At 34.3% G+C, this 16,581-nt stretch overlaps 1 protein-coding gene across 1 annotated transcript in view; it reads right to left on the bottom strand.

The window, feature by feature from the left end:
* Nucleotides 1-16,581, bottom strand: part of LOC145329001 (potassium voltage-gated channel protein Shab-like) — a 29,842-nt gene that overhangs the window by 5,243 nt on the left and 8,018 nt on the right. The window contains exons 4-17 of the mRNA XM_080172997.1: nt 14,804-14,898; nt 13,709-13,829; nt 13,158-13,245; nt 12,593-12,695; nt 12,012-12,075; nt 11,318-11,391; nt 10,787-10,873; nt 10,101-10,154; nt 9,349-9,418; nt 8,785-8,880; nt 7,954-8,037; nt 3,284-3,372; nt 2,694-2,810; nt 1,250-1,334 (exon numbers count right to left, since the gene is read on the bottom strand). Coding sequence (XP_080029123.1) covers nt 1,250-1,334; nt 2,694-2,810; nt 3,284-3,372; nt 7,954-8,037; nt 8,785-8,880; nt 9,349-9,418; nt 10,101-10,154; nt 10,787-10,873; nt 11,318-11,391; nt 12,012-12,075; nt 12,593-12,695; nt 13,158-13,245; nt 13,709-13,829; nt 14,804-14,898 — 1,227 coding nt within the window. The remainder of the gene's footprint in view (nt 1-1,249; nt 1,335-2,693; nt 2,811-3,283; nt 3,373-7,953; nt 8,038-8,784; nt 8,881-9,348; nt 9,419-10,100; nt 10,155-10,786; nt 10,874-11,317; nt 11,392-12,011; nt 12,076-12,592; nt 12,696-13,157; nt 13,246-13,708; nt 13,830-14,803; nt 14,899-16,581) is intronic.

Below are 16,581 nucleotides of genomic sequence, written 5' to 3'. Positions count from 1 at the left end.
AATATTCATAACATCATTTTTTTTGTTTATTAGAATAGTTTAATTGTTTTGCTTAACCTCTAGCTCTAGTGGAGGGCGAATGATGTCAGAAAATAGCTAAAAACTATCCAAATATATCTATAAAGCTTCCTAAAGTTCGGGGTCTTCATTTTCCGATACCTTAGCTCCAGACAAAAAGACCATACTATTTTATATATTAAAGGGTGTTAAAATAAAAACCAATCGCTTCACTTTTTTCAATAAAAACCTTACAGTTTTGGTCCAAAACTAATAAAAAATAATACAATTCATGCCCAAGCAATGGCAATGAGAAAACAATATTAAATTTTGAATCTACTCACCATTCCAGAGCCCTAGAGCTTATGACCTAGCCCTTGCAGAGAAATTTGCCCTACGCCGAAAGTGCATATTTTATTACAAATTTGTCTTTTTAAAAACCAATCGCTCACAAATTGAACCACCATAAGTACTTAAAATTTTGTAGATCGACCCCATAATGTTTAGAGTTTTTGATGGGGCATGTAAAGACCTTTCTTTAGACACCTTAACAAGGTTTCTAACACATTCTTAGTCAATTTGGCATCTAAAAGAAAGACCCGGCAATCATTAATAACTAGGAATAGACAGAGCCGTCATGCCTCAAAGTTGGATGGGAATGTCTTTTTTATGTCAAATTGGCATAGATTGAGTTAGAAACCTTGTTAAGGTGTCTAAAGAAAGGTCTTTACATGCCCCATCAAAAACTCTATACATTATGGGGTCTATCTCCAAGATTTGAAGTACTTATGGTGGTTCAAATTGTGAGCGATCGGTTATTTTTTTAACACCCTTTAGAATGGGAATAAATATTTTTAATTTTCTTGACCTTTCTAAGACTGTTTCATCTTATTATATTCAATTCTTGGGACGGTTTTAGTCTATTTTTCTGCCCCCTTCCTAACGAATACAGAGTCCCTTGATTCTAAGGTCAGAAACAGCTAGTAATAAAAAATCAAGTATGCTCCTACGATCTTCACTAATGGATATATGATATACGTGGATATTATGACAGGGAACAAATTGTCGTTCATTTAGGTTGGTAACATGGAAATCATTTATTGTCAGTTCGTTCATCTAGTAGGAAGGGACGGGAATGGGGCAAAGGGGGTGTATGTGTGAACGTTATTTTAGATATTACAAGTTACACTTTATTACAGTACATGATATTCTGGTGTTAGATTCAAGTAATAATAAATAAATTTCTTGTAACCTGTAGAATATCTTCTACAGAGCCGCTGTCCTCCTCTTTTTCTTTCTGCAAGTCCAGCGGAGATTTTGTGCTTGGAGTAGTTGCGCTGCAAATAAAATAAATAAATAGATGGACACTTCGATCAGGGCTCAGCAACTTCGTGTAAGCTTAAAATAAGCCTAAGCAAGGAAAGTGATGTTTAAACTATAAAAATTATGACTTGATTAATGTTGTATGTCCAGTCCAAGTGAAATTATCAAAATTATATACAATATCAAATTGTTTACTAAAACAGTCCAGGTATGATAGTTACAAAGTGTAAAAAATGAAAATGAAAAACTGGCAGATTGGCCGAAACGAATAACTTATAGGGAGCTACACCCCCTTCTAAAATGACAGGTAGAAAGGGATCATTGGAATATAAAATAAATTTGTACCACTGTTGTCTTATTGAATTTTGATTGATTGGTGGTTTCAAACTAGTAGGTACTATTTTTAATACACAATATTTTTTGTTTTATCTAAGTTTGGGATCTACATTTTAGCAACAATTTTCTTATCCCTTAAGATCCCTGTGAACAGTACTTACATAGATGATTCAGGATTAAGAAAGAAAAGTGAGAAAGTGAGAAAGTGAGAAAGAATACGGCATAATGGCCGAATTTCTGTTTTAACTAAATTTGGGATGTACATCAATTTATCACCAAATGTCTTATCCTTTAAGATCCCTGTTAAACAAGAACTTACATAGATGACTCCGGATTAAGGAAGAAAAGTGAGAAAGTGAGAAAGAATACGGCATAATGGCCGAATTTTGTTTTAACTAAATTTGGGATGTACATCAATGTATCTCCAAATGTCTTATCCCTTAAGATCCCTTTTAAACAAGAACTTACATAGATGACTCCGGATTAAGGGAAAAAGGTGAAAGAAAATACGGCATAATGGCCGAATTTCTGTTTTAACTAAATTTGGGATGTACATCAATTTATCACCAAATGTCTAATCCCTTAAGATCCCTGTGAATGAACAGCACTTACATAGATGATTCAGGATTAAGGAAGAAAAGTGAGAAAGTGAGAAAGAATACGGCATAATGGCCGAATTTCTGTTTTAACTAAATTTGGGATGTACATCAATGTATCACCAATTGTCTTATCCCTTAAGATCCATGTGAACAGTACTTACATAGATGACTCCGGATTAAGGGAAAAAGGTGAGAGAAAATACGGCATAATGGCCGAATTTTTGTCTTACTAAATTTGGGATGTACATCAATGTATCTCCAAATGTCTTATCCTTTAAGATCCCTGGTAAACTTACATAGATGACTCCGGATTCAGGAAGAAAAGTGAGAAAGAATACGGCATAATGGCCGAATTTCTGTTTTAACTAAATTTAGGATGTACATCAATTTATCTCCAAATGTCTTATCCCTTAAGATCCCTGTTAAACAAGAACTTACATAGATGACTCCGGATTGAGGAAGAAAAGGGAGAGAAAATACGGCATAATGGCCAGCACGTCAATTATATTCATTCCATCCTTCAGAAACTTCCATTTGTCCGGGGCACCAGCCAATCTAAAATATATATTGACATATGTAGATACTAGCGGCTACGCCCCTTGAGGCGTCTAGGGGGCACTTGATTTGGAGAAGAAAGGAAGTCGATCAACCCAAATTTGCAATACTAGTTTTTAAAATAAATGAACTATTTGTTGGTTGAGGGTAATTAATTTCTATGGGCGATTTGTCTTGGAAGGGTGGTTAAACCCTACCCAAAAAATAGTTACAAACCTTCCCTGTAACAATGGAAGGCTACATTATGAAGGAAACCATATCGGTCAAGACAGACACACATTAAGACAGATAGATATCCTGCTACTTTTATATAAGGGTATATTTCATCAACGATTAGTTAATTTTTTAAGATTTAAATAAATTTGTTTCCAACATGATTAAATAAGGATAACGACAGCCATAAAAAGCTCAATGCTCGTTGGTAATCATGTTATTGAAATACATTTTCCTCCAAGTTTTCCGTCAGTCAATACCTGATAAAATATTCTAGAGTGAACCAGGCAATACAAATAGTTTCAATCAAGGCCAGGGTTGGGTTATCTATCGTATTACCGTCAGCATCCTGAAAAAAAATACACTGCTGAGTTTTGTGTGTAGATTCATATTAATAAAAAAGTGCACTTTACAATTCACTTTGTCTGTCCATGAGGCTATTGTGAGTTTTTTTGTATTGGTTAAATGGTCTAGTAGGTATATTTTTACATTTCAATTATAACGACTCCTGTGATATTTAGACATAGTGTTAAAACGTAGCGTCTTTATAACTTTGACTTTCAGTACGTCCATTACAACGTATTAACATTGACTTTAAAATAATCTTACATTTCTTTACTTTTCTAACTACAACTAGCGGTTGCGCCCCTGGCATCTACAGACTTTGTCTTCAAGGGGATATGAATATAGCCTAAAACCATCCAAAGGCTTAAATCTAACAACAATATAGCCCACAACCCTCCCGTGACCTATTTGAAACCCTAAAAGGCAATGCTCTATTAGTTTTGTATTTATCAAAATCTTAATTTTCTAATTTATCTAATTGGGTTACTCTATAATTGTTACTGTTCGTTTATCAAACTGTCTGTCTTAGCAAGCTTCTCTTTTATGGATGTTATCTTCCCTACTTTATATTTTATTCAAATGTGTGCAGAAAGAATTTGTTTTGTAACAAATATTCCAGAGAGTAAGGGGACAGTGGGCTGTTTATAACATCATCATCATCATTGCCTTTTAGTTCTCGGCAGAACGTAGGCCATGCACAATGGTTCTCCAATCTTCCTTTTTTTGGGCACGTTTTGAGGCATTGCTGAAAGATGGAATTTTCTTTTCTTTCAGTTCACTTAAGAGTTCCCTCCTCCAGGTTGTTTTTGGTCTACCTGGTTTCCTCTTTCCTACGTGGGGGTTCCAAGTCAAGGCTTGATTGGTTATATCATCATGCCCTTTCCTTAGAGTGTGCCCCAGCCATCTCCATTTTCTCTGTTTTATTGTCAGTTTAATTTCTGACATATCACTGCGCTCTAGAAGCTCAGCATTTGTGATCTTATTTGGCCAAAAGATCTTGTGGATTCTCCTTAGACATTTATTGACATATGTCTGTAGCTTGGAGACCACTGCTGTGTTTAGGAACCAAGTTTCAGCCCCATACAGCAAAACAGAGAGAACATTTGACTTGAACAGTCTTAACTTGGTCTTTATGGAGATGTTGTTGGAATTCCAAATTTTGTTCAGGCTGGCAAAGGCTGTCCTAGATTTGTTAATTCTAGCTTTAACATCTGCTAAAGTGCCTCCAGCTTCATCAATTTTACTTCCAAGATACTCAAAACAATCTACATCCTCAAGAATTTGGTCTCCAATAGTAATTGGTTCTTGGGAATTTGCATTTAATCTGAGTATTTTGGTTTTAGGAACATTTATTTCTAGTCCAACTTTCTTGGAAGTTTCAGCTATCCTGTTAGTCCTTCTTTGCATTTGACTTCTATTGCTTGTTAACAAAGCGATATCATCAGCAAAGTCCAGATCTCCTAAATATTTGGGATTGCCAAATAGCTCCCAACGAATGCCATCATTACTTTCACAGTTCTTCATGATCCAGTCAATGGCAAGGAGGAAAAGGAAGGGAGAAAGAAGGCATCCTTGTCTGACGCCTGTTACAATCTCAAAAAAGGTTGATAGTTTACCTTTATACATTACATTTCCACCTCCTTTATGATAGATAGCTTTAATGATATTGATTATCTTTTCTGGAATGCCATAGTGTCGGCAGATTTTCCAGAGAGATCTTCTGTCTAAAGAATCAAATGCTTTTTTGTAGTCAATGAAGTTTACAAAAAGCTCAGAGTTCCATTCCTTGGATTGCTCTATGATGATTCTTAGAGAGGTTATCTGATCAATAGTGGAACGGTTTGGTCTAAATCCAGCCTGATTAGGTCTTAGCTTTTCATTAACCTTCTTCTTTATTCTATTAAGAAGAATCTTACTTAGGATACGGCCAGGTACTGAAAGGAGCATTATCCCTCTGTAGTTTCCACATTGGGTCAAGTCTCCTTTTTTGGCTAGTATTGAGATATGTCCATTCTTCCAGTCCTCTGGGCATAACTCATCATTCCATATCTTTGTGATCAGAGGTAGGAATGCCTCAGCAGATGTATCTAGGTCTGCTTTTATGACCTCAGCTGGGATGTTATCAGGTCCAGCGGCCTTGTTATTTTTCAAACTTTTAATGGCCTCCTTGATTTCCAATAGATTTGGCGCTCGACAATCAATGTCAAGTGCATCTGAGGGTGGAATCTCAGTTTCTTCCTCTGGAACTGGAAGATTCAGCAGTTCAGTGAAGTGCTCTGCCCACCTATTTAGAATATCTTCATCAGTTTTAAGGAGTGAACCATCCTTGTCCCTGATGTGTGATCCTGATTTGTGTACTTTACCTGCAATGCTCTTAGTAATCTCGTAGACATCTTTCATTCTATTTTGATTAAAAGCATTTTCTGCTTGCATAGCAAGGTTTTCCAAGTGTTCTTTTTTGTCAATTCTGACACTTCTTTGGATTTCCCTGCTGAGCATCTTATACAGGTCTTTATCTTCTGGAGAGTTTCTGGAGAGTGTCTTTTGTCTTACCTCTCTTCTTTGATCCATGAGATCAATGGATCTTTGAGTGATCCACGGCTTTTGGTTAGCCTTTTTAAAACCTAATTTTTCTTGGCTAGTATCATTATAAACTTTTTTGATACCTTGCCAAATATCTTCAACTCCATCATCCTCTTGAAGAGTCAACAACTCAAATCTGTTCTTTAGAGTGAGCTTAAACTCTTGTAGCTTTTCAGAGTTTTGAAGGGTTGTTAAATTATACTTTTTCCTGGGGTTAGGCTTTGTGTCCTGCTTTTTAAATCTAAGCCGAACTTTAGAAGATAGAAGATAATGGTCTGAATTAACATCAGGTCCTCTTTCAACCCTGACATCAAGGAGAGAACCTTTAAAACGTCTAGATATACAGATGTGATCTATCTGATTAAAGGTTCTTTGATCTGGTGATCTCCAGGTGGCAGTATGAATCTTCTTGTGTTTAAAGATGGTTCCACCAATGACAAGTTTGTTTTCAGTACAAAAACTTACAAGTCTATCACCATTGTCATTTTCCTTGCCATTACTTAAGCCTAGGCCATATCTGCCCATGACTTCTTCTAGATTCTCATTATTACTCCCCACTTGAGCATTGAAATCACCTAGGAGCATGGTCAGGTCCTTTTCTTTATGACCATTCTTAAATACAGAGTCAAGCTGGTCATAAAATTCGTTTTTGACCTCTGTATCTGCTTGTTCTGTAGGAGCATATGCTACTATTATTCTCAGATTGATGTTTTTATCTGAGGATTTGAAGTAAGCCTCCATGATTCTTGGACCATGGGGTTGCCAACTGATCATGGCCTGCTCTGCTTGCTTGGTCAGCATAAGAGCCACCCCTTGGTTATGTCCTAGATCCTCATTCATATGGCCTGAGTAAAGTATTTTCAAGCCAGAATGATGTTTAAACTCTCCATTATTTGTCCACCTTGATTCGGTGATAGCCAGGATATCAACCTTGGCTTTAAGCATTTCTCGGCAAATGTTTTCTGTCTGGCCTGACTGAAACATTGTCCGAACATTCCAGGTGCAAATTTTTGCTGGTCTGCGGGAATTCAGAATCATCCGCCTGACTGGTCCTTTAGCGGTTTCCCAGCCAAACATCATATTGTTGTTTCCAACCTCTACTTCGTTCCCGAGCCCAAAGTTAAATTGGTCTTTACTTTGTGCAGATTGAACGTGAGCAGGTTTTTTCTAGGGAAGGATTGTTAGCCCCACCCAAACCCCCTGAACTGGGGGAAGTGACCAGAATTCAGTCTGGCATCTACCCTAGGACCTTTCCAGCACAGTAGGACTCTTCTGGTGTAGCTCCTAGGGCTGTTTATAACACTAGTCCCCAAAGTTTTATAATAACGTTTTCTTTTTCGTTGACTTAACAACTGTGGAGACTTTGGTGAATTTTGGTTGGTCAATTAAGTTGGGTGTTCAAACGTTTCAATCACTAATTTTAATCTACAGAAGTGGTAATTTTGTGAATCATAATTGGGGATATACATTAATTTATCGGCCATAAATTTTCCTATCCCTTTAGATCCCTGCAAATATTTAAAGTAAACAAAAACTTTAAAAGAGAAAATTTAAAAATCAGATAAAAGAAACATTGTTTAAAAAAGAAATGTATTGTGTTTACTATTAATCACAAAGTTAGGAGGATAGGACAATGGTAGAAAAATATGTCCTATTAAATTCTGCCATTGCATTGGTTGTTCATAATTTGAGAGAGGATGTGATAAGAAAAAAACGAATCAATAATGCAAAAAAGATAAATTGATGTACACCTCCAATGATATTACAAATTACCCCTTCTGTGAATTATAATTAGTTGTTGAAACGTTTGAACACTGAACACTCAACTAAATAACTTAACCGATCAAAATTCGATTAAAGTCTAAAAGTTGTTAAGCCAACGAATAAGAAAATGTTCTTTCAAAACTTTGAGGACTAAAGTAATATACAGCCCAATGCCACCTCTCTACCAGGGCGTAAACACACTAAATATAGAGTAGCTGCACTAAAAAATGTAACTTACAATGTATTGTAGACTTTGCAGGGTGTTTATAGTCATTCCAATAATAGAGATACCAACAAATACCATAGACATTACTGACACAACCTAGATAGATAGATATATAGATACATGGATATATAGACTATGCAGTGTGTTATAGTCATTCCAATAATAGAGATACCAACAAATACCATAGACATTACTGACACAACCTAGATAGATAGATATATAGATACATGGATATATAGACTATGCAGGGTGTTATAGTCATTCCAATAATAGAGATACCAACAAATACCATAGACATTACTGATACAACCTAGATAGATAGATATATAGATACATGGATATATAGACTATGCAGGGTGTTATAGTCATTCCAATAATAGAGATACCAACAAATACCATAGACATTACTGACACAACCTAGATAGATAGATATATAGATACATGGATATATAGACTATGCAGGGTGTTATAGTCATTCCAATAATAGAGATACCAACAAATACCATAGACATTACTGACACAACCTAGATAGATAGATATATAGATACATGGATATATAGACTATGCAGGGTGTTATAGTCATTCCAATAATAGAGATACCAACAAATACCATAGACATTACTGATACAACCTAGATAGATAGATATATAGATACATGGATATATAGACTATGCAGGGTGTTATAGTCATTCCAATAATAGAGATACCAACAAATACCATAGACATTACTGATACAACCTAGAAAAATAGATAGATAGATAGAAAGATAGATAGATATATAGACAGATATATAGATAGATTGGTTGATAGATAGATAGATATATAGGTAGATAGATAGATAACCTGTGCCGCCATGCTGGTGTCAGGCTTTTCAATGAGATCCCAGATCATTTTCTGATATTTCGCAAATTTGCTGTTCCCGAAATCCTCTTCTTCGTCCTACAAATAGATAGATAGTTAATGTATGGATAGATATGATTTTGAAAATAGATATTAATTTCAATTTTTGACGAAAGTAAAAGTAATTCACGCGTCTGATTTCGGCTGCAAGTAAAGGTGGCTTAGGCTGATTTTTTGAATTAATACTTAGTGGCTGCGGCTTATCAATTAAAAATGCTGGGTAATTTCGGGAAACAACGTAAAGTGTCCAATAAAATGACGTCATACAATACAAATGACCAATGACAGGCCAATATACATTGTGATTGACTAATGTTAAATTGCATACTTGCCTATCATTTGTCATTTGTATTTATGACGTATTTTTTTATTGGATACTGTATTTCTATTTCTAATTTCGGATAAGAAAGATTGTTTTACCTCTAAGATGCGCAAATGACGCCTCGCGAATTATTAAGCCGCTGGATATGACTGGGGGTGCGAATGGAGATGGAAAAATAAAAATACCTTTTTAAGTTTTGTTGAGCAAATTTCCATTTCTTCAATAATGAGCTCTTTTTTAGCCAGAAATTTGTCTCTGAAAAACAAAAAGGAAGATTATTTAAAAGTTAAGCGAAGATACTTCAAGAAATAATGAGAAAGGAACAGAGGGTGGGAGGGAACATTGTGCTCTTTATTAAACTAGCCCCAAAAGTTTTATAATAACGTTTTCTTATTCGTTTACTTAACAACTTTGGGGACTTTAATTGAATTTTGTTAGGTTGATTCATTTAGTTGAGTCTTTAAACTTTTCAATCACAAATCTACTGATGGAGCAATTTTGTGTAACATCATTAGGGGTGTACATTCCTTAGTAAACTTTTATCATATTTGTCACATTTCCTCATATGGACATAATATTCCTTGTCGTTTTCTTTTTATTTTCTTAACAAGATATTTTCCTAAGAAATTTGTCCGTTGCAAATTATAAAATTCGTAAAACAAAAATTATAAAAAAAACTTTAACAAATAAAATAATCAGAAAATAATAATCGGTTCGCTAATAAGTTCTATTTCGTAGTTTTTATCTAGAAAAATAAGCTGTATAATACAAGAATTAAGAACTGTTCATTAAAATCTTGCTAACAACTGAACTGAGTGAGTTCTACATTTAAGAGATTTAAGAGTTGCTTTGCATGGGTTTTGGTCATATGCAGGCTTTTATCTAATTTCTTTGAAATATAAATCTGTTTATGAGATATTAAATAACAAAAACTTACAGACAGCAACTCTCCATATATTCTTCTGGTATCTTCCAGTAGTCCAAATCATCCCTAGAAAAAAAATAAGGATGTAATTTTTATTCATAGCAGCGAAGCTACTCAATAAACAAACATTGTCTCTCTGTCCGCCAAATCACATTCAACCGATAAGTATCCTCTCTATATATGACTTATTTAGTTAGCTTGTCTGCATATAACGCGAAGGAGGAAAATTGATTATATGGATTTTATTTCTGAGCTTTTATATATGATAAGATAGCTTTTTATAATTGCATAATTTTGTAAGATATTTTTAATAATTAATTGAAACAGTTTAAAATTTTCTCATCTCTTTAGTATATTTTTTTCTTTTTCTTTTCTTTTGCTACTAGATCTAAAATTTGCATGGCAATGTGTCCCCCTTAACATCCCTTAACAAGGATGACATCATCCATAAAAGCGAAGCTTTGAATAGGTAGGACAAAAGAACATCAACGCTTGTAGAGTGTTAGAACTGAATAAGTAGAATATTAATGCATAAGTCTACAAATAAAAATTGTAAGAAAATTTGTTGTAAAACTTTTTAAATACAGGAAGACATACTTAAATTTTTAGGAATTGATTAAATGATTATTCGCTTGTTCAAATTAACGAAAAGATCTAACTGGCCCTAATTATAAAAAAGCTTCTTACGAAAAACTTACCTAAATGCCAGAATACACATTTCATCAGAGATATGTAGCTTTCCAGTACGGTAGAAGTTCAGTATGGTATTGAAGGATCTTGGATGTCTAAAATAACATTAAAATTGCTTATAACCTAATTTTGTCTTACACTTAATTTAATAATGATAATAGGTGCTTTTCCTCAAAGTGCATAGTGAGCCTAGAAACCCTTTTTTAAAGGTGGAGAGGGTAGTTTCTCTCTATGCCTAACCACTGCACTGCTGGGGCGCTAAACCCTGCGGATCTATCCTGTATCCTATATAACCTCACCTAAAAACAAAAAAAAACTGTCCCACTCCCCCTTATTTTTAATTTCTTTCAAAATAAACAAAGAAAATTTTGAGATTTTCTGGTCATTTTACAATTAAAACACACTTGTCTACAACCAACCATTTGAATGTACGACCTTTGTCACAAAATTGCACTTGCTTGGGCCAAGGTATTATCCATTTTTTAGCTATCGCAGTCACGCATCTGACAAAGCAGCAGTGAAAAGAGTAAAAACAATACCTATCAAAAAAGTATTCATTGTCCACGATAGAATAATCAGAACATAAGGCCAAGATTTCTTCATGGGTTCTAGCCTAAATTGATTGATAAATAGATGATTAGAGAAATAAGACCTATAGATAGATAAGAGAGTCTTTTGAAATAAAAGCCTAAGACGATTGGATAGATTATCAAAACTACTTTACGTAAAACTAAAAGCTATCCTAAAAAGGGGCTAGCATCTAGATACTCTGTAATAGAGGGGCTAATAAAAATTTCCTAAAAACATCAAAGGACCTAAGAGTAGCTTACATAAATTAGAAAATTCAATCGCTTAATTGAGATCTTAAGTTTCCATTACTACTTGTTATAATATTATCGTCTTCGCCCCTAGCCTCTAAGGGCTTTGCATCAAGAGTTAATTTTAAAAAAATTAAGTACATCTGGAGCTGCAACCACTCTTTAAAAAATTGAAGGGATTTTTTTTGTTGGGGGGGGGGGGGGGAGTGTCCCAACCACCACAGGACCAGTATATTTCCTGAAGAGTAGAATCCAATCGGTTCAGTGGTTACCGAGACCTTAAGGGACAGACGGATATTATAGAGGATACAATAAATTAATAAAAATTTAAAAATAAAAGAAAAGAAACAAAGACTTTTACAATATAGATTAACAATTACATAGATAAATATGATATTAAATATATCTACAATACCTGCCATAGCATCCCAAGTCTTGAGTTAGGAACTTGTTCCAACATTTTCCACATAACTTCATGTCTAGAGAAAAACAAGGACAATTATTTTTATAAGTAGCGCAGCAAAAAACTCAGTAGAAATGCAGTTGTCATTAAATCATAAGCTATATGTTTGTGTGCGATTTTGCAAATAAAGAATTTACTGTAAATTTACTCCAGCGTAAATACAGACTTTACAGTTCTAATGATACAATAAAAGTGAAAATAAAGAGGTATGCTGCACTTTCAAGAATCTTAAGTGATATGCCATATATGGACGATAAATCAATGGACAACCAAACTAAAGAAGAACAAAACATTGGTTGATAAGTTTATACACTAAATCTTCATTTAATTTTAAGTAACAAAACGAATTATTTAGTCCAAAAAAGAAACCCTTTTAAAATAAATAACATTTTTTGACGTGCAATTTCAGAGGTATTAATGGAATGCATGACATTGTTTAAAAGTGGCTATGGCTGACATATTGTTGTCATAACAATATTATGCATATGACATTATGGACACAAACTCACATGATTAATGAATGTCCTATTTACCTTATTCCACCAACGTTGAGAGCAAGCCGTTTGTTCATTTTCTTGGATTTAGCAATAAGAAATGGGTCAGGGGCTTGCTGGTCCGTCATCATACACTGCAGACCTGGGTAGATTCATATATAGATAGAGAGATAGTTAGATGGATTTATGCATTGATAGATGGATTGATTGATATGTATATGACTAGAAGGATAGATAGCTAAGTATTTGAATATATGAACAGATGGATAGATGATTGGTTTGGGATTGAGAGATTGACGAATGGATGGACAGAAAAATTGAAATAGAAATAGATTGCTGGGTATTTGAATATATAGATAGATGGATACAGGAAAGGATGGATGGATAGATAGATATATGGATTGGATCAATAAAGAAATAGATAGGAATAGATGGGTGGGTGGATGGATGGATGGATTGATAATTGATAAATAGCTGGGTGGATAAATGGATATAAGAATAGATATATGCATGGAATTATGAACAAATCGATAAATGTATGTATGGAAACAAAGAACAAAAAAATGTGAGGAAAAAATTAATGTATAAATAGATAGAAATATACCTGAATAAGAAATGGAAGACAGGGGAGAGTCAACACTGAAGTATTTGTTATGGTTCGAATCTTGAATATCTTTGCCGCGTGACTCAATCTAAAACAAGGATGACAATCTTGTAGGATAGAAGCTCTAATCCTGCGGTGCTCTTCTGAATCTAATATAATCTAACCTAACTTGACATAAAGTGAAATAAAATCAAACAAAATCTACCCCTTCCCTTATTTTCAATTCATTTCTAAATGAGGCGTTGGGAGGTTATGCGCTCGACTAGACAATTTCAGGGAAAAGAACCTTTGAAAATAGTAATATTTGCCTCCTAATTAAAGTATAACAATAGAGGAAGGAAGGGGTAAAATAACTGTATGTGCCCACCGAATTGACCCTGTACTGACTTTCAATTTGGCCTTTGAATATCAGCATCCGAAATATAAACACAGCTAAGTCGCTACAAAAGAACAGAAAGCAATTTGCTAGCAGACGCAAAAGGTCCCCAACAATGAATCCAGGTAGTTATATTTAAATATTATTTATATATATCTATAAAATACATTATTACCTCCTCCAAATTATTAAACGCTTGATCCAGGTTTTTCCTCATTGTATTGAGTTGCGAGGCCAACGGATTCAAGCAACTCACTAACTTCATTATCTCGTTGTGTCGAGAGTCCAAATCAAGCCTGAAGTATACATAAAATAATTACTAATTAGATTTAAGATATACAAATATTACACATGAATGTTAGAACTTAATAAATAGAATAAAAATATTGTACTTGGTTGCCCTAGGAAACAGCATTGCAAATATCAGATGTATAGGATGATTTTATTGTTTAAAGATTGTTGTTAATGGGACTTTCTGGTTATTATTAAAGTGTTTTTGCACTTTTTAATAAGTACAGGAATTGTTACAGGAATCATCATGCAAAGCTTGAAATCAATACAATAATCATAGAATGCCTAAATTAGCTGTAAGAGCTATCCGTTATGGACGTATAGAGTACAGACCTTCCCTAATTGTAGAAGAGAAGTAGAGCTGCTTATAATAAGCTATCGCCTGCACCGCTAGCATTTAAGGGTTCTGTATTGGAACAACAGAAAAAAGCCTAAAACCATTCCCAGAACTAATACAAAATGAAAGAAAGGGTTGATATGATAGAAAGTTGTGTAGGAAAAAATATATTAATGTTCAGTGCACGCCTCAATACTTAGAGACACAGAGATAGAACAGAGAATGCAAGCATATTCATCAGAGATGGGACAATGGGCTGTTTATTACACTCGTCCCCAAAGTTTACAATAATGTGTTCTTAATGGTTGGCTTACCAACTTTTGGGACTTTAGTGAATTTTGATTGGTTGATTCATTAAGTTGGGACATTTTTATATATTTATATACTATACCAATAATGAAAAATAAAAAAATTCTCCATTCTGTAGATGAAACTATTGGTTGAAAAGTTAGAACTCTACTTGTTTGAACCTATCAATCACAATTCACTAAAAGTACACAAAGTATGTGCGCCAGCTATTATAATAACGTGGTTATAAAATTTGGGCTACCAGTGTAATTTACAATTAAATGCTCTCTACTAACATTTAACTTATTCAATATCTGTTTTGTTAACGGGGGACAACTCGTGTTAATATCTTACCTTTTAAATTGTTCAAAAGGCATAAGATTTTGAAGGTGATGGGTCGGGTCCAATGAAAACTCGGTGTGGTTTCCATTTCTATCCTCCTCAATAATCTAAAAAAATAACGGATAAACTCACTGACCAAGAAATTATGTCCTTATGAGCAACCTAAATTGACGACAATTTTTCCTTAAAATGAAAGACCTATAAATTATTTTTCATAAAGAGTTTGACTTCTAAATAACCTAAAACCTAACCAAGCCTAATATAAAAGGATAACTTAAAAATTGATTTATTGAATTATGTCTTCAACCTTATTCATTAGTACAACTTATATTACTTTTATAATCTTTCTTTACAAAACTAAAATTTTCTTTTGTTTTCAAGCTACTTACCTCTCAGGGATATAAAGAGATAAGACAATGGCTGATAAATTGATGTACACCCCAATGATTATGTACAAAATTACCCTGTAGATTACAATTAGTGATTAAAACGTTTGGACACTTAACTTAATGAACCAACAAATCAAAATTCAATACAAGTCCTCAAATTTGTTGAGCCTCTGAATAAGAAAACGTTAGTATAAAACTTTGGGTACTAGTCTAATTAAAAGTCCAATGTCCCCTCCCTCCCTGACCTAAGTTTGTCAGCCTAAGTTGAGTTTAACTTAACCTATTTCCTCCAAAATGCACTGAGTCTTAAACTTTTAAATAAGGCATTGTTTAAAGTTATTTAGAGCTCCTAACATCATCTAACAAGAACGTCCAGGGTCTGTATGTTTTTAAATTAATTTAAAAATTCTGCTATTTTTATATTTAGGCAGTTTACACCTTATATAACAACCTATTTTAATTTTACTATAATTATAGTATCTGACAGAAAATGCTGCTCTCAGGAGGAGGAGACAATTGACTGTAAATACATTGGTTATGTGGTAATACGGCAACAGACGGACGGGTAGTTTACAGAATTGCTACGCAGTGGCTTATCATGACAAGCCTTCTGCACTAATCCTATTATATCACCATTTACCTCATGACCGCCGGTGACCCCGTTGCGCAGCGGTCAAACTGGCCTGGCTAAATATGGGGAGGGGCACGGACACGCAGCTATCACGCGCCCCTCACGCAACTATACAACCGGGAGGCGCTGCCTCCCCTTTTACCACAGCTACCCCCACAGGCTGTCTACCGCCGTGGGCTAAGCCCTTGTGTCCCACACCCCCTTCAAACCTAACCTATTGTTATAATCTGTTTGTATATATATAGTAAACATCCATTGTAAATGTATTCAGTTAAATATATAATTTCTGTATGACTAAATCCTGCTAGTTTGTTTTGGTAGAATACTTCAAGGCTAGGGCTCGTTGGATTCGAACTCGCAACCGGTGAGCTGAAACGCTTCGGCTTACCACAGTTACTTAGTACCCAAAGTTTTATAATCAAATCATGATTATTAAAAAACTTTGGTTACTGTAATCAAATCATAATTTCTTTGTATAAACTTTTAGTGTCAAAACTTTAATTTTAATCTTCATACAGAGTAATTTTGTTTATCGTCCATTGTCTTATCCCTTTAGATCCCTGATTCTATTGCAGAATATCATAAATGCAATATTTCTACTTTTCATTGCACTTTCTAAATATTGCAGCTTTGTCAGGGAGGAGACATTAGGCTGTTTATTTCTCTAGTCCTCAAAGTTTTTTTTATAACGTTTTCTTATTCCTTGGTTTAACAACTTTGGGGACTTTGAATATTGATTGGTAGGTTTGTTAAGTTGATCAACATTAAGT

This window comes from Acartia tonsa, chromosome 9 (assembly GCF_053477335.1).
Source record: "Acartia tonsa isolate MP-2025a chromosome 9, ASM5347733v1, whole genome shotgun sequence".
Taxonomy (NCBI): Eukaryota; Metazoa; Arthropoda; class Copepoda; order Calanoida; family Acartiidae; genus Acartia; species Acartia tonsa.
The sequence above is the reverse complement of the archived record's forward strand: the minus strand, read 5'-3'. Positions and strand labels throughout refer to the sequence as shown.